Source organism: Solea solea, chromosome 9, assembly GCF_958295425.1.
Source record: "Solea solea chromosome 9, fSolSol10.1, whole genome shotgun sequence".
Lineage (NCBI taxonomy): Eukaryota > Metazoa > Chordata > Actinopteri > Pleuronectiformes > Soleidae > Solea > Solea solea.
The window spans coordinates 3,430,956-3,453,367 of NC_081142.1; the positions used below are offsets into that span (position 1 = coordinate 3,430,956).

Below are 22,412 nucleotides of genomic sequence, written 5' to 3' on the forward strand. Positions count from 1 at the left end.
TGTGCTTTCCACTGCAGAGGTTCTCAAGTTTTTTTCCCAGCCAATGACCACCTTATAAAAAAATCAAAACAAAACACATTCTGAGGACCTGCGTATTTATTTTCACTGAAGAAATTCATGAACTGTTTTAGATTCAGAGACTTTATTCTTCTTTTAGGTGAGAACTTGATTTGCAGTGACACAAATAACCACCATCACAACATACAAGACAAAAAGAGACAATGATGACGCATATAAAAGACAGCCAAAAAAACGCTGTTTGATGGTATTCCTGGATTTTGACATTTATATTGTTTTAATTTTAAAAGTTATTTACAACCACAAGCCACACATTAAAAGTGTTTTCTTTAAGTTTCATGAAATGGTTCTCATGCCTGAATTAATGCCTGAAGTACAGCTTGTCCAAAATGCAGCTGACAGATTTCGGTCATGAATCACAGGGCACATTTCTCCATTCTTAGCTTCTGATAAATTATAGAATTAATTGTATTGCTATTGATCATCTGGTATGTGCCCAGTCTTTCAGTCTCACCCTCTTCTCCCCTTCCTTCTTCATCACAGTTAAAGTTTTTCACCCAACAAGCCTTCTCATCTCACCCCTTTGTATTCTCCAGTCCCATCCTCCTCACATCTCTCAATTATCTTTCATTTGTTAACTGATCTCCATATTGCTTTTATTTTTTTATTTAATTGTAACTGTTTTGAAAGGTTCTATATAAGTAAAGGTTGTTGTTGTTGTCATTATTATTAGTAGTAGTTGTAGTAGTAATAGTAGCATCAGTAGTATTAATGGCTTGAAATATGACACAAACCAACAATGAATTTTTCATCTACTTTTTTTTTTTTTACTTAACTAACTTTATTACAAAGAATTGATAAACAGTTTGGTGAGATTCTGCTGAGAAGGACCTCAGCGAACTCTAGCATGAACCTTGAAGGGATGTGGCACTCGTGTCACTCCAGTGATGCCCTCTGCATTCAGCTTTACTCCATCAGGAGTAGAGAAGGAGAACCTCTGGAGTAAAGCTACCAAAAATAGGAAGAGCTCCATCTTGGCCAGGCCTTCTCCAAGACACACACGTTTCCCTGAAAAACACACACACACAGAAAGTGTAAGAGCACAAGATACATTTTGTAGTCTGATTTGGTTTAGGAAGACCCCGGCAACCGCTACAAAATTCTCAAGAAGAATAGGCCCCTTGGGCACCCCAGTGAAGGGTTGATGGTGAGATTCCCGCATGGACAGACCTACTGGCAAAGACAATGGACATCTGGGACATTAGAGACTCGACGGGGCGGATTCACTGATAACAGCAAGGACAAGGAACACAACTACGAGAAAGAAAACTAAAGCAATCAACACTGACTGGAGAGGAATTCACAATAAGTTATCAATGCGGGAAAATCTGCAAAAGCACCAGAGGGCTGAAGCAACGTCAGAGCAGGTCCAGGTGGAACATCAGCGACCCAAGTGCAGCGCACAGACTCAGAGTCTGGTAAGATGAAGGAGAACTCCAGCCAGGAAGCATCCCACAGTGCTGAAGATCTCTCCACACTTGAGCTGCTCCAGCACCAGAGGCCACGCCATGTGAACCCTCTTCCGGTAACCCCATTCCATTGGTCGAGGAAAGAGAGGATCAAATGGCCCAAATCGTTGGACAACAACGGTTAAAAGCAATTCGACAACGACCTCTGGCACCCCAAGAGGGCGTGGACCGTTGATGGTGATTCACTCATGGACAGACCTACTGGCAAAGGCAATGGACATCAAGCATAGAATGTGTCTTTGTCAAGAAATACTCCGGGCTGGACCCTCTGCAAAGCACACATCACAAGTGTCCACAAAAAGCAGGCCATAGTACTGAGGCAGAAAGCTATCCTCAATTTTTCTGTGGCTAAGGAAGAGGAGTGTTACTCAGACACAAGTGAGTCACCGTGGTGAGAGTGTGTGATTTTTCGAAACCTGAAACCCGCCTGACATAAGGAAACATGACTGATTGTGCATCTGAGTGCATCATGTAATAATGGAAAATACTTTGAAGAATCTGATTTACCTGTAGAGAAAGGAAGGTGAGCTTCTTTCCTCACAAACTTTCCCTCAGCATCGAGGAAGTGTCCAGGATTGAAGGTGTCTGGAGTTTCCCATTCATTCTTGTCAAACAGCACAGAGGTCAGCAAGGGCATTACGGATGAACCCTAGAAAACACAACTCACAGTTCAGCACCAAGTGATGCTGCAGCAACAACAACACTCACATTTTTCATTCTCATTTCTTCATTATACGCTAGATGTACCTTTGGTATGATGTAACCGCCCAGTGTTGTGTCCTTGGCAGCCATTCTGAGTCCATTCTGAGGAACAATGTTTCCCATCCTCTGGATCTCATGGATAACAGCATCAGTGTAGGGCAAGTTGGGTCTGTCAGCCATACTGGGCTGACGAGTCTGTCCAATCACTCTGTCAATCTCTGCCTGGGCCTTTTCTAGAAGTTCAAAGCAATTACAAAATATTTAAGATTGTGCATGGTCAGCTTTGATCTGTCGTCTAACCTAATGATCAGAGATCAAAACATAACATTGCAGCTGTTGTGCCCTGGGGACAAGCAACGAGGAGAACATTTTACCAGATCCCCAAATATCTCGAGAGTTGATGGAGGATCATTGGTTGTAAAACGTGCTTGAAGATGAAGTGATGGGAATCCACAGGCAATGCATTGTGTGTATGTGGTGATCACTTTATATCATGTACAGAAACTAAAGCTTACTGGCTCTAATGTCTTCTTTATTTGACATGTTTTTTTTTAGCAATTTCTTAACATTGATGTGTGTATGTGTGTGTGTGTATCAGATATATTTATTTTAATTTTGTCATATTTTGCGACATATTATTCAATTTCCATGGATTTAAAGTGCACAGTGAACTGTGATGGAAGTGAACTCAATAGTGTGTCACCTACCCTGGACATCAGGATGGTTGTTGAGGTAAACCAAAGCCCACTGCAAAGTGGTGGAGGTTGTTTCTGTTCCAGCCAGGAACAAATCCAGTGTGCACAAGATCAGATTGGTCTCACTGAAGCCCAGGTCAGACTTGTTGTGCTGTTCAGAGATGCATATATAGGGAATGCATTATGCTTATGAGGTGTCCTCACTAAGATATAGAAACAAGTTTGTGTGTATGTTTTCACATACATTCTCCATTTCAATGAGGAAAGCATCAATGTAGTCCCGAGGATTATTGTGGTCCAGGTCCTTCTTGTGCCTCTCGACTTCCTCACCGAGAAAGTCCTTAAGGATGTTATAGTCGGAGAACATTGTGTTGTGGGGACCTGGCAAGTGCTTCATCACGCCAGGGAACGACTCATACAGCTACACATAAAAACACACAAAAGAAAACAGTGGATAGAAGAAAAAATAAAATCTTGAATTTAGGGATGAGCCTGAGACATGGATGCTTGCTCTCACTACAGACATAGCTGAGATTTTAGCCACTTAACAAAAAGCTCACATAATATAATCTACACCTGCTTAAGTCTATAACATGCATGTTACTGAAGACTGATATTTGTGTTGCTTTGTAAACCACTCACTCTCCACACCAACGTCATGATACATGAGTTTGGACCACACGGTTGGTGTCATGGTTAGCACTCTTGCCTTTGCAGCAACCTGGTCAGAACAAGTGTCTTCTGCATGGAGTTTGCATGTTCTCCCCTTGTGTGTGTGTGTGTTTTCTCAAGGTTCTCCGGTTTCCTCCCACAGTCCAAAAACATGCAATATGGGGATTAGGTAAATTGACACTCTAAATTGACCGTGAGAGTGAATGGTTGTTTGTCTCTATGTGGTCCTGCAGTGGACCGGCGTTCAAGGTTGTGACCCCGCCTATCGCCCTATGTCAGCTGAGATTGGCACAGCTCCCCCCTCCTCATGTGGAGGATAAAGCGGTAGAAGAAGGATGGATGGATGAGTTTGTTACAGGGGCAGTTTGTTGTTGTGGTGGTGGTTCTGGGTGTAGGAGAGAATGGTGGCTAGTTTTTTGTATTCCATAATCTCAACCAACAGTGACCAGAGTTGTTGTATTTAAATAAAAGCACAGGAGTTGCAAGCCAGTCACCTCAGCTCCTTGTTCAACGCTGCAGCATTTTGTAATACTTTTGTAATACTATAAAAGCTTGAACTATCATTTTTAAATTTGATTCTTGATCTAATACCTTTGTCTGGCACAGGAGTCATTAGTCTCTTTTTACAGCGTCCATAAAGGCAGAGAGTTGATAAGGAAATGTCACACAACCGGCTACACTAATGAATTGAAATGTAATTTCACTGTTGACTCTTATTTTAAGCATACACTCTTATTGTAAAACAGTTATGTAAGTGAGTGTTCAAAATGTTATGCTACAATTTACAACCGTGACTAGTTTCCATCGTGTTTGCTCTACATGAATGATTGTCTGAGTATATTTCCATGAGAAAGTTTCTACAGCAAGAAACTTTGACAAAATGTGAGGAGAAAAGCTTGCAATTGTATAAAAGAAGGGGCTCCATGTGAGTTTGGTTCTCAGACCTGGCTCCAGCTTTGTTTAGTGCCGACATATAAAATCTAAATAAGACTGTCACTGACTCTGCCAGTCTCCAGCAAACTAGATGAAATCCTGATTAAATAGCTTCGATATTGTGTTGACAGCAACATTCAGTCAATTGCCTGGACCAGTTTCAAGGCCTTGCACTAGCAAAATCTTCTTTCAACCTTTGACCAGAGTTGTTGTTGTTGTCTCTGTGAACAGGATTGAACTGAAATGCGTGTTGACTTACCAAACCCCACACAGAGCCCTCCAGCATCAGAACCTCGGACAAATACTTCAGCATAGTCATGAAGTTGTGATTGCTGTAGTCAAAGCGTTTCCCCATCACCATCTGACAAATGATGTTAGACACAGCGTTGTTGAAGAGGACTGCTGTGCTGAAAGGTCCACCTGATGATGACGATGATGACGAAGAAGAAGAAGAAGAAAAAGAAGAAGAAGAGTTCATTGTTAAGATGCAGTGCTTTGCTATACTGCACATGATCTCATCATATCCTTATAAATCACCTTTCTCCTTTTCTATCACCTCCAGCAGGTATCGGGTCTCCTCACAGATACTCTGTTCCATGACACTTTTGCCCAGGCCAAATGTGCGTAAGGTAGACAAGGCGAAACGCCGCTGTTTCTTCCATTGTTCACCATTACTCAGAAATAGACCACCTACACAAGCATGCACAAGAGGAAGTGTTAAGGACTTGATGGTTTGTGTTGAGTACGAAACAAAAGAAAAAGAGACATCTTTTCACCTGTGCCTGAGTAAAACCTGTCAGCCATTGGACTGAATGGTCGATCCACAAAGTTCTCAGCTTGCGTCACTAAGGCTTCTTTGACCATCTTGTACCCGGTCAAAAACACCATCTTGTTCCTGCCGAGGCGGACACTGAACACATTCCCATAAACATCGGTGAGCTGGAGACATCAGAGAGGGACAAACAGTGGTGAGCCAAAATGCACTGCTGCAGTTCTCTACTGAGCAGATGTTTATAGTGGTTACAACTTTCAATGGGATCACCAGTTGTTTCACACAAATTTCAACAACAAACAAAAAATAAAGATCAGAGCCAATTGACGTTAACACTGCACAGTTGAACTGGTTGTCAGCCCTGCCCAGAACTGACCCAGACCAGCAACAGTAGAGAGAAGCTCCCTGGTTAAACAGTGTATAGATTCAAACATCCAAAATGAATAAATCAGAAGGAAACATGTATGATGTCCGAGCCAAAAACACATTTAATGAAGTGTAATCTATATAAATGTGCATTATTTATAAATAAGTAACAGGATTTAGAAATGTTTTTATAGCTTGCATTGTGCAACTATCCTGATCCTCAATTGTTGATATTGAGCTGACTATATACTCTATCATTAAAATAGAAATTAAACATTTTAAAAATATAGGCAGCAAAAATGCATTTGAAAACCAAACATCGCAAAGTATTTCAAAAATATTTAGCAAACCTGCAACAGATTTTATATTGCAATGTTTACCTTATTGAAATAAATGTGTGGATGTTTACTGTCCACACTGAAGAAGCTCCCCACAATGGGCAGACCCAGTGGCCCTGGAGGATAATTTGGTGGATTCCTGTGTTTGAGGAAATCTGCTACCAGAAGAAAAAGAAAAACAAACAGGAGCAGCCCCGTGAAGTCGATACTCAACAGAAGATTTTGAAGCCACATGGTTAAAGAGTTGAGCCAAACAACAGGATGGTGTGAGCTGTTCTCCTCACTTCAGCACATGTGGTTGTATAAAGCCCTGAGTTCACTCTTTTATCATCAATACCTGCCCACAAATAGAGAGAAAAAAACAACTTTGTCTGTACAGAGGTGCTGACGTTCTTACATAACCGGTCACTGATATTTGACACCACCTTCCTACTGACAAACACGAGCTCTGTTAGTGAAACAACAACATTAAAACATGTCACTATGCACATAGTTCAGTTTAATGAGCAACCATATCCATAAATGTAATGACAAACCAGCTGCAGTGTTGTAGTTTATTTATTGACAGTTATATTCATAGAATTGTACACCTACATAACATTGGAATCATGGAACACACAGTTGCCTTCCTTTCAAATTATCTAAGTAATAGTAATAATGATTAAAAAAAAGACTGAATTGGATGGTTTACCTTATAATACTATAGCCATTTTCAAGATCGTATTGCAGGGCTCTGTATTAGGCCCACTTTTATTTACAGTTTATATTAACAATTTGGGTCACAATGTGTCAATGTTCCTTTTTACGCTGATGACTGTCATATACTGTTGTGCAACAACTCTTAATGTTTTGCAAAGTATTTTGCTTCAACTCTAGCTGGATCGTGGATAAATCTAAACTCAAGCTATTTTCTTTCAAACTGAAGGATTACACTACAAACTTTAATAATGGTGAAGCGAATGAAGGGATTAAACCCCCAAAACAAACAAAGCCTGGAAGATCATTACAGCAGAAGAATGCAAAGGTTTGGTGATGTCATTGGCTCACAGGCGTGATGCAGTTATTGAAATCAAAGGATTTGTAACTAAATATTAAGTCTTATTCACTTTAATCCTGTGCATAACGTGCATCTGTTCCAATACTTTTGCTCACCTGAAAATGGGTGGGTTCAAACTAAAGGTGCTAACGTCAATGTTCAGTCACTCAATCAGTTCCTCATGTAAATACCTGGAAGTAAAAGCTGAAATGTTCCTCTTTTGTCTCATATTCATCATTTGATGTCAAACCCAAAAGTTTTCAGTCTATGGCTAAAGTTTTTCACCCAACAGGCCCTCTCAGCTCACCCCTTCATATTCTCCCATCTTGCCAGTCCCATCCTCCTCACATCTCTAAATTATCTTCCATTTGTTATCTGATCTCCATATTGCTTTTATTTTTTAGTTTTTTGTATTTTATAACTGCTTTGAAAGGTTCTATATAAGTAAAGTTGTTGTTGTTATTATTATTATTATTAGTAATAGTTGTAGTAGTAATAGTAGCATCAGTAGTATTAATGGCCTGAAATAAGACACAAACCAACAAATAATGAATTTTTCATTTACTTTTTTACTTGGATCAACAACTGGTTTTACAAAACAACTTTATTACAAAGAATTGACATACAGTTTGGTAATATTCTGCCAAACTTAACGAACTTTAGCATGAACCTTGAAGGGATGTGGCACTCGTGTCGCTCCAGTAACTCCCTCTGCATTCAGCTCTACTCCATCAGGAGCAGAGAAGGAGAACCTCTGGAGTAAAGCTACCAAAAATAGGAAGAGCTCCATCCTGGCCAGGCCTTCTCCAAGACACACACGTTTCCCTGAAAAACACACACACACAGAAAGTGTAAGAGCACAAGATACATTTTGTAGTCTGATTTGGTTTAGGAAGACCCCGGCAACTGCTACAAACTTATCAAGAAGAATAGGCCCCTTGGGCACCCCAAGAGGGGGTGGAGGGTTGATGGTGAGATACCCGCATGGACAGACCAACTGTCAAAGACAATAGACATTAAGCGTCTTTGCCAAGAAATGCAAGAGACTGCATGGCTTGGGGAACTCGTGATGAGATGCGAGATGAGTCCAGCCTGGAAAATCCCCACATATTTCATAATTGACAGTGCTCTTGATAAACAGACCTCAGCAGTCGTTAGGTCCAGCTTTTTTCAAGTAAAGCTCATCATCAAGGTGAAGGCCTGTCTACCTTTAAAGTTTTAGAGGCACTGATAACATCTAGGCTGGATTATTGTTATTCTCTGTATGTAGGCTTAGACCAGTCATCGGTACAAAGACTCCTATCTCCTATTGCCGATAGGAGACTGTTGTGCATGACAACTGCCATCTCCAGCCTGGGAACATAGAGATTTGGACTGGAGGAGGCAAAGATCAGGTTGCTGTGTGCTGGCACACCCTAATCTGCTGCCTGAAAGTCCTGGGACAGCAATGCTATTGTTGGTGCTATGACCAAGTGCTAGAGTCGGAATTTGGTCAATCTGATCAGTCATCATTGATACCAAACACCAGAAAATAGCAAGTCTATCAAAATCACCACACTGAGACCAGACAGTGTCGTTCAGTCAGAAACATCAAGACAGGTGGTGATTCTGGAGCTCACAGCCTGTGAGGATCAAATGGAGGAGACAAACAAAAGGAATGAGACAGATAATGCTGAGCTGGTAGATGACTGCAACAGACGGTGGGAGATAAGGTGGAAGATAAGGTGTCTGTCAAATGAAGTTGGATGCAAAGCACACGCCATAGTACTGAGACAGAGACTGTTACTCAGACACAAGTGGGTCACCGTGGTGAGGGTGTGTGATTTTTCGAGACCCAAACCCTGTGACATAAGGAACATGACATGCGTCTGAGTGCATCATGGAAAAATGGGAAATACTTTGAAGAATCTGATTTACCTGTAGAGAAAGGAAGGTGAGCTTCTTTCCTCACAAACTTTCCCTCAGCATCGAGGAAGTGTCCAGGATTGAAGGTGTCTGGAGTTTCCCATTCATTCTTGTCAAACAGCACAGAGGTCAGCATGGGCAATATGGATGTACCCTAGGAAACAGGACTCACAGGTCAGCACCAAGTGATGCTGCAGCAACAACAACACTCACATTTTTCATTCTCATTTCTTCATTATACGCTAGATGTACCTTCGGTATGAAGTAACCGCCCAGTGTTGTGTCCTTGGCAGCCATTCTGAGCGCATTCTGAGGAACAATGTTTCCCATCCTCTGGATCTCATGGATAACAGCATCAGTGTAGGGCAAGCTGGGTCTGTCAGCCATACTGGGCTGACGAGTCTGTCCAATCACTCTGTCAATCTCTGCCTGGGCCTTTTCTAGAAATACAAGAAACAAAAGCTTATGGCTTTAATGTCTTCTTTATTTTATATGTGATTTTGGGGATTTCTAAACATTGATGTCAGAATAGTACGGGTAATCTTTATAACTGATGGTATATATCTTAAGATATTTACATGTGTCACGTGTCACGTTTTGTAATATATTGCTCAATTTCCATGGATTTAAAGTGCACAGGGAACTGTGATGGAAGTGAACTCAATAGTGTGTCTTCTATTGTGTGTCTAGTGTTTCTTACTTCAAGCTCTTATTTGTACCCACATGTTTAAATGCACTTATTGTAAGTCACTTTGTATAAAAGCGTCTGCTTAATGACATGTAATGTAATGTAATGTAATGTAATGTAATGTAATGTGTCACCTACCCTGGACATCAGGGTGGTTGATGAGGTAAACCAAAGCCCACTGCAAAGTGGTGGAGGTTGTTTCTGTTCCAGCCAGGAACAAATCCAGAGAGCACAAGGTCAGATTGGTCTCAGTGAAGCCCAGGTCAGACTTGTTGTGCTGTTCAGAAATGCATAAATGGAATCAAGCAGCCGTTTAACAGAGAGGACTTTAAATGCACAGTGCTGTGTGTGTGTGTTCCAGGTATTACTCATGCTGTGGGGACCTAAATTTGTTCACACAGTCACATTATTTGGACTTGTCTGACTTATGGGGACACAAATTAAGTCCCCCTTGTATTTATGTCTTTGTGAAGTCCAAAACAACCTACACTTCTACCTTTGTGAGGACATTTTGTCTGGGCCCCACAACTTTAAGAGTTAGGGTTAGGCATAGTTGTGAGGTTAAGGAGCTATAGGGAATGCATTATGCTTATGAGATGTCCTCACTAAGATAAAGAAACAAGTTCATGGGTGTGTTTTCACATACATTCTCTATTTCGATGAGGAAAGCATCCATGTAGTCCCGAGGATTATTGTGGTCCAGGTCCTTCTTGTGCCTCTGGACCTCCTCACTGATGAAGTCTTTAAGGATATTAAAGTTGGAGAAGATTTTGTTGTGAGGACCTGGCAAGTGCTTCATCACGCCAGGGAACGACTCATACAGCTACACAAAAGGAAACAGTGGATAGAAGAAAAAATAAAATCTTGAATTTGGGAATGACCTGAGACATGGATGCTTGCCCTCACTAAAAACATAGCTGCCAGCAGGGACACAAGAACAAACAGATTTTAGCCGCTTTACAAAAAGCTCACATAATATAATCTACACCTGCTTAAGTCTACAACATGTAAAACAAGGCAATCAGAGATGGCAGACTTCACCCCATTCACGCAACAAGCCTCTGGCGGCCTCTGTTGGTCAAATTGGCAAGTGTGAAACACATACAAACAAACAAACAAACAAACAATCAAACAGACAGACACACAGAGCCACCAAAACAATACTTCACTCCCACTGTGGGGTGAAGTGACCTGGTCGGAACAAGTGTCTTCTGCATGGAGTTTGCATGTTCTCCCCTTGTGTGTGTGTGTCTTTTCTCCGGGTTCTCCGGTTTCCTCCCACAGTCCAAAAACATGCAATATGGGGATTAGGTAAATTGACACTCTAAATTGACCGTGAGAGTGAGAGTGAATGGTTGTTTGTGTCTATGTGGTCCTGCAATGGACTGGCAGTCAAGGTTGTGACCCCGCCTATCGCCCTATGTCAGCTGAGATTGGCACAGCTCCCACCTGGTCGTGTGGAGGATAAAGGTTCAAGGTTCAAGGATAAAGCGATAGAAGAAGGATGGATGGTTACATGAGTTTGTTACAGGGGCAGTTTGTTGTTGTTGTTGTGGTTCTGGCTGTAGGAGAGAACGGTGGCTAGTATTTTTGTATTCCAGAGTTGTGTTGTTTAAATAAACTGTAACCCAGTAGAGAATTGGGTTCAGTTATATATTATTTTATTTAGATAGTTTCCTTAATTCTCATTATCAGTCTGTCAATCAGAGGAGTTCGGCGCACACACTCAGTCAAGTTGTATAGCATTGTGATTGGTCAGCTGAAGTTGGACCCGCCTTCTAGCGCGAGGGTGAAGTGTGTGGTTTGTTGCGGTGGTGATGCTAGGAATGAACAACACGGAGATAAGATACAAACTCTGCAGAACAACGGTTGTTAATTCAGCGATTACTTAGCGAAAGTATGTGCACCTGAGGCAGAGAAGTGTTTGAGGGTCTGCAAGCCAGGAGTAACACAACCTTTGGAATCGTCTTGGTGAGTTGCTCGAGCTAACTAGCGCTAGCGTATGCTAACGGAATTAGCTTCACGTGAGGTGGTGAACCATGTAAAAAACTTGAACCCGACATATCACTGTTGTTCACAGTGTATTAAGTGTTAAGTGTAGTCGGAGTTAAATCTGCACATCTATTTATTAATATGACAGAAAATTAGATAATGTTTATGTTGTGTGTGTATGAGTTTTTGTACTGATATGCACTGTTTGTGTTGTTAAGAGCTGCTGAATATGTTAATTTCGTCCATAATTAAATGGATACTGTACAAAGGTTCAGAATAAGCAATATTTCATATGAAAAGCAAGGAAAAATATCATAATTCATGCTTAAGAGCCTAAAAATATATGAAATGTTGATTAAAATGTGGGAAATACTTGCATTGAGATAAGAAAGAAACTGTACAGTTAAAAATGTAATTCCTTTGATCAGTATTGTCACAGTAGTGTCTGTTATTTATATACTGGATATGACTATAAGTTTCATCTAAGTAACAGTCTTGTCTTTGTACAGGCTGTTTTTTTTTAGAACCTTTAGAATTGGATTTTGATTGAATTACCTTGACTTGAGCGCGCTGACTAATATTGTCACCCATGCGGATACTTTTTATTGGAATATAGATTTATTTAAGAGAGACTGTGAAGGTCAAAATTTAATTTGTATTGCACTCATTTGTATTTTATTTTATTGTTTCTACATTCTTGTTCTAAAAAGTTCAGCATTCTTCATGGCTCCAATTGTCTATCATGTCTGTCATCTAATTTTCAATCCTGCAAAAAGCACAGGAGATTCCTCTTCAAGAAGTGTAATTGATAATGTAGTTTACATACTGTTCGTATTATAGTGGAATCTCTGTAATGCGTAACTGGCGATGTGTGTGTGGGGGACACAACCTCACGTGGGCTCCCAGTGGCACCTGTTTGTGGTGCTGAAATGGCTGTTTGGCTGCGTTATATTGTGTGTGTGTGGTGGCTTTGTATATTGGGTGTGTGCCGTTCACGCCATGAGTCATGCATTGCGTTTTTGTTGTTGTCACGTTGTTTTGATCTTGAGTATTTGATAGTGTGGGATTTTGAGCACTGCCATTTCCTGGACCAGTTTCAAGCAAAATCTTCTTTCCACCTTTGACCAGACCTAACAGAGTGTTGTCTCTGTGAACAGGATTGAACTGAAATGCGTGTTTACTTACCATAGCCCACACAGAGCCCTCCAGCATCAGAACCTCAGACAAATACTTCAGCATAGTCTGGAAGTTGTGATTACTGTAGTCAAAGCGTTTCGACATCACCATCTGACAAATGATGTTAGACACAGCGTTGTTGAAGATGACTGCTGTGCTGAAAGGTCCACCTGATGATGACGATGATGACGAAGAAGAAGAAGAAGAGTTCATTGTTAAGATGCAGTGCTTTGCTATACCTCACATATGATTATGATCTCATCATATCCTTATGAATCACCTTTCTCCTTTTCTATCACCTCCAGCAGGTATCGGGTCTCCTCACAGATACTCTGTTCCATGACACTTTTGCCCAGGCCAAATGTGCGTAAGGTAGACAAGGCGAAACGCCGCTGTTTCTTCCATTGTTCACCATTACTCATAAATAGACCACCTACACAAGCATGCACAAGAGGAAGTGTTAAGGACTTGATGGTTTGTATTGAGTACGAGACAAAAGAAAAAGAGACATCTTTTCACCTGTGCCTGAGTAAAACCTGTCAGCCATTGGACTGAATGGTCGATCCACAAAGTTCTCAGCTTGCGTCACTAAGGCTTCTTTGACCATCTTGTACCCGGTCAAAAACACCATCTTGTCCCTGCCGAGGCGGACACTGAACACATTTCCATAAACATCGGTGAGCTGGAGACATCAGAGAGGGACAAACAGTGGTGAGCCAAAATGCACTGCTGCAGTTCTCTACTGAGCAGATGTTTATAGTGGTTACAACTTTCAATCTGATCACCAGTTGTTTCACACAAATTTCAACAACAAACAAAAAATAAAGATCAGAGCCAATTGATGTTAACACTGCACAGTTGAACTGGTTGTCAGCCCTGCCCAGAACTGACCCAGACCAGCAACAGTAGAGAGAAGCTCCCTGGTTAAACAGTGTATAGATTCAAACCACCAAAATGAATAAATCAGAAGGAAACATGTATGATGTCTGAGCCAAAAACACATTTAATGAAGTGTAATCTATATAAATGTGCATTATTTATAAATAAGTAACAGGATTTAGAAATGTTTTTATAGCTTGCATTATGCAACTATCCTGATCCTCAATTGTTGATATTGAGCTGACTATATACTCTATCATTAAAATAGAAATTGAACATTTTAAAAATATAGGCAGCAAAAATGCATTTGAAAACCAAACATCGCAAAGTATTTCAAAAATATTTAGCAAACCTGCAACAAATTTTAGAGTGCAATGTTTACCTTATTGAAATAAATGTGTGGATGTTTACTGTCCACACTGAAGAAGCTCCCCACAATGGGCAGACCCAGTGGCCCTGGAGGATAATTTGGTGGATTCCTGTGTTTGAGGAAATCTGCTACCAGAAGAAAAAGAAAAACAAACAGGAGCAGCCCCGTGAAGTCGATACTCAACAGAAGATTTTGAAGCCACATGGTTAAAGAGTTGAGCCAAACAACAGGATGGTGTGAGCTTTTCTCCTCACTTCAGCACATGTGGTTGTATAAAGCCCTGAGTTCACTCTTTTATCATCAATACCTGCCCACAAATAGAGAGAAAAAAACAACTCCTTGTCTGTACAGAGGTGCTGACGTTCTTACATAACCGGTCACTGATATTTGACACCACCTTCCTACTGACAAACACGAGCTCTGTCGGCGCACGTATGGTGAAACAACATCAATAAATCATGTCACTAGGCCCACATAGTTCAGTTTAATGAGCAACCATATTCATATTCATAGGCTTTATTGTCACTAACATTTGTTTTAGTTTTCTGGGGCAAACAAAAGAGCGTGCACATTGAACGTGCACACCTCAGCACAGCTTCTGCATATGCGTGCCAATCTTCCCTGAATGTTATCTCTAATCATAAAAGCTCTCACTCCTCACTTAGACTGGATCATATATGCTAATAATTGGGGACATGGTTTAAAGTCTGTCGTGTTCTTGCTCTTGATTCTAGTTCAGTCGCTTCTCTTCTGTGTCCTCAGGGTTATACCCACCTGCTTTCACTCCTTTCTCTGTCTTTCTGTCTCCAAACCTCAGTGTCTCAGCCACCAAATCTCCATTTAACTCCAGCTTTAAAATTAGTGATCTAACCTTGTGAATTAAAGCAGTTTAACTGAGTTCAAATGTTTGTATCTGGGTCCAATATCACATACAGTAGTTAAAGACAGTTCTTTTAAAGTGGATGGTCAATAACCAAGTCTGTAGCATTATAGAAATCTTATCTAATATATGAAAGAAGGAATATTTTTCACTTTTTATGAAAAAAGACAGTAGTTTTGAATATTTAGTTTAACCTTTATGGCAAATGTAAATTAAAAATATAAAAAAAAGTGGACTTGCACTTGAATAATTAAAGATCTCCCTGATCATAACCTGAATGAAAGTCCTCCACAATCAAGGCTGAGGTCAAGGGTCAGCAGGCCTTTTTGATCTGTGCACAAACTCTCTGGAAGGTTGTACCTGAAACAATCTGTTTGGTGAGTTAATTATCCTCCTTTTAATTTCCCTTCTCAGAACACATTTTTCTTTTACCAGTGTGGTGTTTCAGGCCTTAATGTCTGAATGTTAATTGTTTTTATTCTATTTGATTTATATATTACTTGCTTCCTGTGTTGCTTTTAATTCACTCATTTATTCATAATTTGTCTCCCAGAAAGCACCTTGTTATGGTGTTTTGAAATATGCTATATGAATAGTTAATTACTATTATTATCGGCTTCATAAAAGACACCAGCTTGAATATAAAAACATACCAACAAATCATGTATTTGTCATTTCCTCCCTTTATTAATTAACAATCAACATTTTTTTGGTTCTGCTTATACACTTACACAGAATTGTACAGGCAGAGAGACTGATAACGCCATTATAGTACATAAGACAATCATACAACAGTGAGAGCATGAGAATTAACTGTGGTTGAGGTGTTCAACTTTGGTCCTGTCTGTTACAGAACAGTGGTTAAATGAAAGCAGTTTGGTGAGATTCTGCCAAACTCAGCGAACTTTAGCATGAACCTTGAAGGGATGTGGCACTCGTGTCGTTCCAGTGACTCCCTCTGCATTCAGCTCTACTCCATCAGGAGCAGAGAAGGAGAACCTCTGGAGTAAAGCTACCAAAAACAGAAAGAGTTCCATCTTGGCCAGGCCTTCTCCAAGACACACACGTTTCCCTGAAGAACACACACATAGAGAAAGTGTAAGAGCACAATTTAAAGTCTGGTGTGTTTTATGCTTTGAAGTTAATCTGGTTTACCTGCAGAGAAAGGCATGTGAGCTTCTCTCTTTACAAACTTCCCCTCAGCATCTAGGAAGTGTCCAGGATTGAAGGTGTCTGGAGTTTCCCATTCATTCTTGTCAAACAGCACAGAGGTCAGCACGGGCAATATAGTCGTACCCTAAAAAGCAAGACTTGCAGGTTTAACACCGATCAGTGCTTTAAGAACAAAATAAATACACATTTTTCATTCTAAATTTTTAAATTCACCTTTGGTATGAAATAACCGCCCAGTGTTGTGTCTTTGGCAGCAACTCTTGGTCCATTCAGGGGAACAAGGTTTCCCATCCTCTGGATCTCATGTATAACAGCATCAGTGTAGGGCAAGCTGGGTCTGTCCGCCATCGTGGCCTGACGGCTCTGTCCAATCACTCTGTCAATCTCTGCTTGGACCTTTTCTAGAGATTAAAAAAACAATTATTGTCTTAGATAATTAGAAGAGGAAAATTATTCAAGGTCAAAGATAAATGACTACATTAAGACATAAAATGACTGTGATGTCATCAGACATTAAGGAAACATGTTAAATTAAAAATACTACTTTAACGCGGAACAATAGTGCAGCCCCTATATTCACAAAATACACATAACTTTGTGGGCTGCAGTCTTTGTTTATCTTTTGGTTTAATATTTTGATCGTATTATGAGGGCCGAGGTTTAAAATTTGATGGTGGATGGCAGGATTAAATAAATAAATACACCATTAAATCATTCATTAAATGTGTCATTAAATAATGAAATGTGTCATTAATTACATTTCATTATTTAATGACACATTTCATTGTTTCATGGTCCGTGTTGCAGTGGATCATTAATTTATTTTATCTGTCAAACTCGCCCATCAAAGTCAGAGGGCGGGGCTAACGCTGATCGAGTCTGATTCATTGCTTTGGTCTGAAATGGCATGGCTGCCATGTATCACAGCATAGCAGCAGAGAAAAGAAATATAAACCTGAAATAAATATTTTTCTGAGTCCCTGAGCGCAGTTTTAAGATCATTTAATGCGAGAAATTAGTCATTTAGAATTCAAAAATGTGGTTTGTGTATTAAGATATGATGTATTATATATATATAGTTTGGCAGCGATGGTATCGGAGGTGATCAACTTCGCCTCAGCAGACGCTCGGTGATTAGTGTCCAACGGAGAGCAGCGTTACCTCGGCCTGTCCAATGCTGAACTTTATCAAACCTAAAATACAGTGGTGTAAATAGACCAAGCAAAGTCAGCTATGGACTGTTTACAGGAGGCAGATCTATTCCCCTCATTTGCTCACTCATCCTCTTCCTCACATATACTTAACACACTGCTATAGTGAAAGTAGATAAAGATTTGTTTCATTTTCTATGCACTCTGGTCAAAATTCCAAGTATTTCTGATTTCCCTCCATCAGAGGAAGCTTGTCTACCACTGGTGATACACGTACCAGTCCAGTGGCGTGCACAGGTAGACACTAGGTGGTGCTATAGCACCTGCCGTTGCCCTCTGGACCAAGCAAGTGCCCTTTTGAAAGTTTGTTGTTATTTTAAACAGTGTATGTGGCCAATGCTGACATGATCATCTATAAATTCTCGACGATTCAAAGCGTGTGATAATATTGCCCCAATTAATATGCCACCGCTCCTCCTCTGCTGCACACGCCTCTCTTCCTTTGCTAACGTGAACGTGCAGAGTGGGCACACATGGAGGCGGACACACCTGCTCCCGGCCCTGTCCAACCAGCCAGGTAACACATAAATGAATCCAGTCGAGTGTATTGTTTGCCCCCTAAGCCTCAGTTGCCAAGCTGTAACTTGCATTTTTTTGTCTCTGTTGTGAAGTAGCCTGTCTCATACAGCGCCACCACAGCTGAGCATAAATTAGCCGACTGCGCACCTGCTTAACAAGCTAGACACTAGCCCAAATCACTGGTATGACGTGATGACCACCACATAACTAATGTCGGTAGAGTTTGTCATTAGTACATGTGAATCTATCGGTACACTTAAGCTGAATATTTAGTATTGTGTAGGTTTACGTTAGGCACCTGCCCCCCAAAACGTCTGTGCACGCCACTGCATACCACAGTTTGAGAACCATGGCTTTAGATCATTTACATACATCACATTAACATTGCAAGCCAGCCTTGATCATCTAACATTGTGATCCTAAATCCTGTAATGTGAGTGTGATGTGATGTTTCCTTTGTCAAAGCTCTTTGAGACCGACAGAATGTCACCTACCCTGGACGTCAGGGTTCTTGATGAGGTAAACCAAAGCCCACTGCAGAGTGGTGGACGTTGTTTCTGTTCCAGCCAGGAACAAATCCAGAGAGCACAAGGTCAGATTGGTCTCATTGAAGCCCAGTTCAGACTTGTTGTGCTGTTCCGAAATGCAACAGTGGATAAAGCAGGGATTAGCAGATCAACATAGAGGGATACACATGTACTGAATGTGTGTGTGTGTGTGTGTGTTCTTTCTGACATACATTCTCCATTTCGATGAGGAAAGCATCAATGTAGTCCCGAGGATCACTGTGGTCCAGATCCTTCTTGTGCGTCTCAACCTCCTCACTGATGAAGTCTCTGATGTGGTTAAAGTTGGAGAAGATTTTGTTGTGAGGGCCTGGCAAGTGCTTCATCATGCTGGGAAATGACTCGTACAGCTACACAAAAGAAAACAGCGGATGGAAGAAAAATGAATTGATGTGATCTTAACCCCTAACAGCGGGTTAGTGGTTGCCACACAGCGAGAAGGTCTGAAGCATGAAGACCTCTGTGTGGAGTTTGCATGTTCTCTCTGTATGGGTGTGGGTTTTCTCCAGCTTCCTCCCACAGAGGGTAATTAGACACTCTAAATTGTAGTGAGTGTTGGTTGTGAATAGTTGTTCATCTCGGTATGTTGGACCTTTGATGGATCCCATGACCCTCATGTGGAGGATAAAGTGGTAGACAGTGAATGAAAAGATATTGAGTTGCAACCACCAGTTAAAGTAATAGTTCCCATTTTTGTGTGTGGACATTAAATTGAGGTTCATGGCTCAGTCCCATTTCACCCTTTGCCCCACCACTTTGCTGTTTCCCTCCATCTTTGGTGTTCACTTGTAGGTGGAGGGTGCCCCCATATTATTATTGTTATTGTTATTATTGCATCTGCTTTGTAGACTGTGTTTAAAAGTGCCTTGAAGAGCTGCGATTTGACCAGCACCATGTCAGTTTTTGAAACTGGAAGTTCACAGACGTCACTGTCAATGGTGCACTGTCAATCACACAGAGTCCACTCATATTTGCCATGCTTCATGATCTGTTTTGTGGCAAAAGATGGCAAACCCTCTTTCAGCATTTTAGGTATATTTTCTTAACACCAAAATCCATGTTGACTCACCATACCCCATATGGACCCCTCCAGTGCCAGAACCTCAGCCAAATACTTCAGCATGGTCTGGAAGATGTGATCGCTGTAGTCAAAGCGTTTCCCCATCACCATCTGACAAATGATGTTGGACACAGCGTAGTTGAAGAGGCCTGCTGTGCTAAAAGCTTCACCTGAAGAAGAAGCAGAAGAAGAAGAAGAGTTCACTTTTATGGCTTTTATTTGTTTCAGAAACTCTTACATGGGATCATGGGTTCGTAATCTTTCTTTTTTGAACTACCTCTCTCATTTTCCATCACCTCCTGCAGGTATTTGGCCTCCTCAAGGATACTCTGTTCAAGGATGCTTTTGCCAAAGCCAAAGTTGCGTAACGTAGTCAGGGCAAAACGTCGCTGTTTCTTCCATTTTTCACCATTACTCATAAATAGACCACCTACACACAGTCGTGCAAGAGTTAATGACTTGTGAAAACTTGTTTCTGTTTTGCACGAGACAAAATCTTTTTGTTTTACCTGAGCCCAAGTATAACCTATCAGCTATTGGACTGTATGCTCGATCAATAAAAATGTCATTTTGTGTCACTATGGCTTCTTTGTTCATCTTGTATCCAGACACGACCACCATCTTGTCCCTGCCAGCCCGAACACTGAACACGTTCCCATAGACATCAGCCAGCTGAAGACATAATAGAGGGTCAAACACAATGAGGTCAGTCCACACAGATCTCTCTGTTTCTCAGAATAGCTCTGTTAAGATCTTGTGTCGCATACAGGAAGCGATACATTTTTATGTCAAAATATGTTTTATACTGTTCCAATTTCAAATTAAACATGCAAAACCTGTTCATGTACAACTGCATTTAGAATTATTAAAATAGTATTTTAACATGCAGTAAATTGTGAATAACTGCCAGATATTGGAAGTTATGGAAGTTCTGGAAAAATGGGCAAAAGCCTGTAGTAACAGGACATTCTCTGGTCCTTTTATGGTTAAAATAAGCAAAAAAGTGTAGACGGATATTTTGAGGGTGTGGTGTTAAAGGGTTAAGAAGCTGTTTGGCTGTATTTTGTATTTAAAACGTTTTTCCTCAAATATACTTCATAAATTTGACTTCACAGAGGATCCAGCATTGGACTGAAACAAATGAAGAATGTTAATAAATAAAAACACATTGTTTACCTGTTGAACCCATGTCAGAGCAATACAATTTATTTACAGAATGAAAGGAAATAAAAGTATTTTTGTAGTTTGGCAAAGCTGTAGATATTCGTATAGCTCACATACACAACTATCCTGATAGAAATGGCTCTATAGTGCTCTATTAAGTATATCAAATGATTCAAATTGAGTTCAAATGTATCAGAATAATATATTCAAGAGCCTAATGTGAACATTTGTTTTTCCATAGTTTTCCTAATCTAATAATGACACATGAAAACAACTGTACCTTGCTCAAATAAATGTCTAGATGTTTACTGTCCATACTGAAGAAACTCCCCACGATGGGGAGACCCCGTGGCCCTGGAGGATAATTTGGTGGATTCCTGTTTTTGATGAAATCTGCTACCAGCAGAAAAAGAAAAGCAAACAGGAGCAGCCCAGTGAAATCAACACTCAACAGAACATTATAAAGCCACATGATTAAAGAGCTGTTGTCTCAGCAGGACAACAGCGTGTGTGCTTGTCTCCTGTGGCTCTTTAATGCCAACTCATGCTTGACTTCACCTTTTTATTATGGCAACACCAAATGAGGAAGGTAACCATGGAGTACAAAGGTGCTAACATGATATTACATAACCAGTTACTCATATCCTTCACCAGCTGCTATACAAGCAAGAGCTCTGTCACGGAAGGTATGATGAAACTTCATGCAACAGCAATAAAATATTATCATGCCCACAAAGCGTTTAGTTCAATGAATAACCACATGAGTCAAAACCAGCTGCTGTGTTTCATGTGACTTTATTGAAAGTTCAAGATTCAGGAGATAAACTTTAAAAAAACACTGTCAAAGACATAATCATACAGAATCAACTGAGGACTTCATTGTGCTAGAGCAGCAGCAATTGAAGTGCTGTCATAAAAAACATTCTAAATTGCTGAACTTAAAACCAAGGATCATAACCAATAAATAGATGAGATAAAAGGAATTGATATTGATAACTTTAAACTGAATTCCGGGAGCTAATAGTCATAGAGCAGGTTGTTTATTAAGAAATGTGATGGAAGATGGGAGAAAGGTACGTATTAGGACCAAACTGAAGAGAAAAAATAAATAGAAATAGGTATATATATATATATATATATATATATGTATGTGTGTGTGTGTGTGTGTGTATATATATATATTTATATATATATATGTGTGTGTGTGTGTGTGTGTGTATATATATATGTGTGTGTGTGTATATATATATATATATATATATATATATATATATATACGTATGACTCACTCAGCGAGGGGTAATAAGTAGTCGTTGAGTACTATTCCTGTTTTCCGAACTTAATTTTCTTTAATGTTTGTTAATCCTGGCCCTGATGTTATCTTCTTGGTCCTCTCCAGCAAACTACTGAGGTACATTTTCTTGAACCTGAAGAATCTCCTCACAGATGCTCTGTTCCATGATGCTTATGCTCAAGCCAAAGTTGCTCAAGGTAGACAAGGCGAACCGCCACAGTTTCTTCCATGATTCTCCATTACTCACAAATAGACCACCTGTACACCAGCATGCAGAGCAGGTAAAGTTAATGACTTAAGTCAAAATGTGTTTCTGTTTTTGTGTGAGACAAGAGAAAGAGAGATTTTTCCACCTGGCCATGAGTAAACCCTGCTGTTATAGAGTGTGTGTCGCTTTGATCATCTTGTACTCAGTCTCAGTCACAAACGTCAGTTTGCAGGAGACATCACAGAGGGACAGTCGATGGTGAGAAC

At 40.4% G+C, this 22,412-nt stretch overlaps 3 protein-coding genes across 3 annotated transcripts; all 3 read right to left on the bottom strand.

Moving 5' to 3' along the window:
• Positions 1 to 276: 276 nt before the first annotated feature.
• On the bottom strand, positions 277 to 6,296 carry LOC131465378 (cytochrome P450 2J4-like). The gene is made up of 9 exons (XM_058637997.1): positions 6,068 to 6,296; positions 5,326 to 5,488; positions 5,087 to 5,239; positions 4,809 to 4,969; positions 3,189 to 3,365; positions 2,957 to 3,095; positions 2,295 to 2,482; positions 2,055 to 2,196; positions 277 to 1,086 (listed from the first exon to the last, which is right to left on the bottom strand). Exons 1-9 carry the CDS (start codon positions 6,257 to 6,259, stop codon positions 911 to 913), a joined length of 1,491 nt encoding a protein of 496 aa, XP_058493980.1. The 5' UTR covers positions 6,260 to 6,296; the 3' UTR covers positions 277 to 910.
• Positions 6,297 to 7,610: 1,314 nt separating this feature from the next.
• Positions 7,611 to 14,349, bottom strand: LOC131465313 (cytochrome P450 2J6-like). The gene is made up of 9 exons (XM_058637866.1): positions 14,084 to 14,349; positions 13,342 to 13,504; positions 13,103 to 13,255; positions 12,832 to 12,992; positions 10,301 to 10,477; positions 9,793 to 9,931; positions 9,219 to 9,406; positions 8,979 to 9,120; positions 7,611 to 7,886 (listed from the first exon to the last, which is right to left on the bottom strand). Exons 1-9 carry the CDS (start codon positions 14,273 to 14,275, stop codon positions 7,711 to 7,713), a joined length of 1,491 nt encoding a protein of 496 aa, XP_058493849.1. The 5' UTR covers positions 14,276 to 14,349; the 3' UTR covers positions 7,611 to 7,710.
• Positions 14,350 to 15,616: 1,267 nt separating this feature from the next.
• On the bottom strand, positions 15,617 to 21,172 carry LOC131465314 (cytochrome P450 2J6-like). The gene is made up of 9 exons (XM_058637867.1): positions 20,925 to 21,172; positions 19,990 to 20,152; positions 19,758 to 19,910; positions 19,490 to 19,650; positions 18,594 to 18,770; positions 18,349 to 18,487; positions 16,338 to 16,525; positions 16,107 to 16,248; positions 15,617 to 16,023 (listed from the first exon to the last, which is right to left on the bottom strand). The coding sequence occupies exons 1-9, from the start codon at positions 21,114 to 21,116 to the stop codon at positions 15,848 to 15,850; spliced, it is 1,491 nt and encodes a 496-aa protein (XP_058493850.1). The 5' UTR covers positions 21,117 to 21,172; the 3' UTR covers positions 15,617 to 15,847.
• Positions 21,173 to 22,412: the final 1,240 nt, after the last annotated feature.

Bases quoted from the DNA above. Each gene is read 5' to 3' on its own strand.
- LOC131465378 (XM_058637997.1), bottom strand. From the start codon at position 6,259: ATGTGGCTTCAAAATCTTCTGTTGAGTATCGACTTCACGGGGCTGCTC. The intron at 4,970-5,086 runs GTGATTTATAAG...CGTCATCATCAG, and splicing joins GGTGATAGAAAAGGAGAAAG to GTGGACCTTTCAGCACAGCA. The intron at 2,197-2,294 runs GTACATCTAGCG...TGTGTTTTCTAG, and splicing joins GCGGTTACATCATACCAAAG to GGTTCATCCGTAATGCCCTT.
- LOC131465313 (XM_058637866.1), bottom strand. From the start codon at position 14,275: ATGTGGCTTCAAAATCTTCTGTTGAGTATCGACTTCACGGGGCTGCTC. The intron at 10,478-12,831 runs GTAAGTAAACAC...CCTTTTGTGTAG, and splicing joins AGGGCTCTGTGTGGGCTATG to CTGTATGAGTCGTTCCCTGG. The intron at 9,407-9,792 runs GTAGGTGACACA...TTGTATTTCTAG, and splicing joins CAACCACCCTGATGTCCAGG to AAAAGGCCCAGGCAGAGATT.
- LOC131465314 (XM_058637867.1), bottom strand. From the start codon at position 21,116: ATGTGGCTTTATAATGTTCTGTTGAGTGTTGATTTCACTGGGCTGCTC. The intron at 19,651-19,757 runs GTAGTTCAAAAA...CTTCTTCTTCAG, and splicing joins GGTGATGGAAAATGAGAGAG to GTGAAGCTTTTAGCACAGCA. The intron at 18,488-18,593 runs GTATGTCAGAAA...ATTTCGGAACAG, and splicing joins TCCTCATCGAAATGGAGAAT to CACAACAAGTCTGAACTGGG.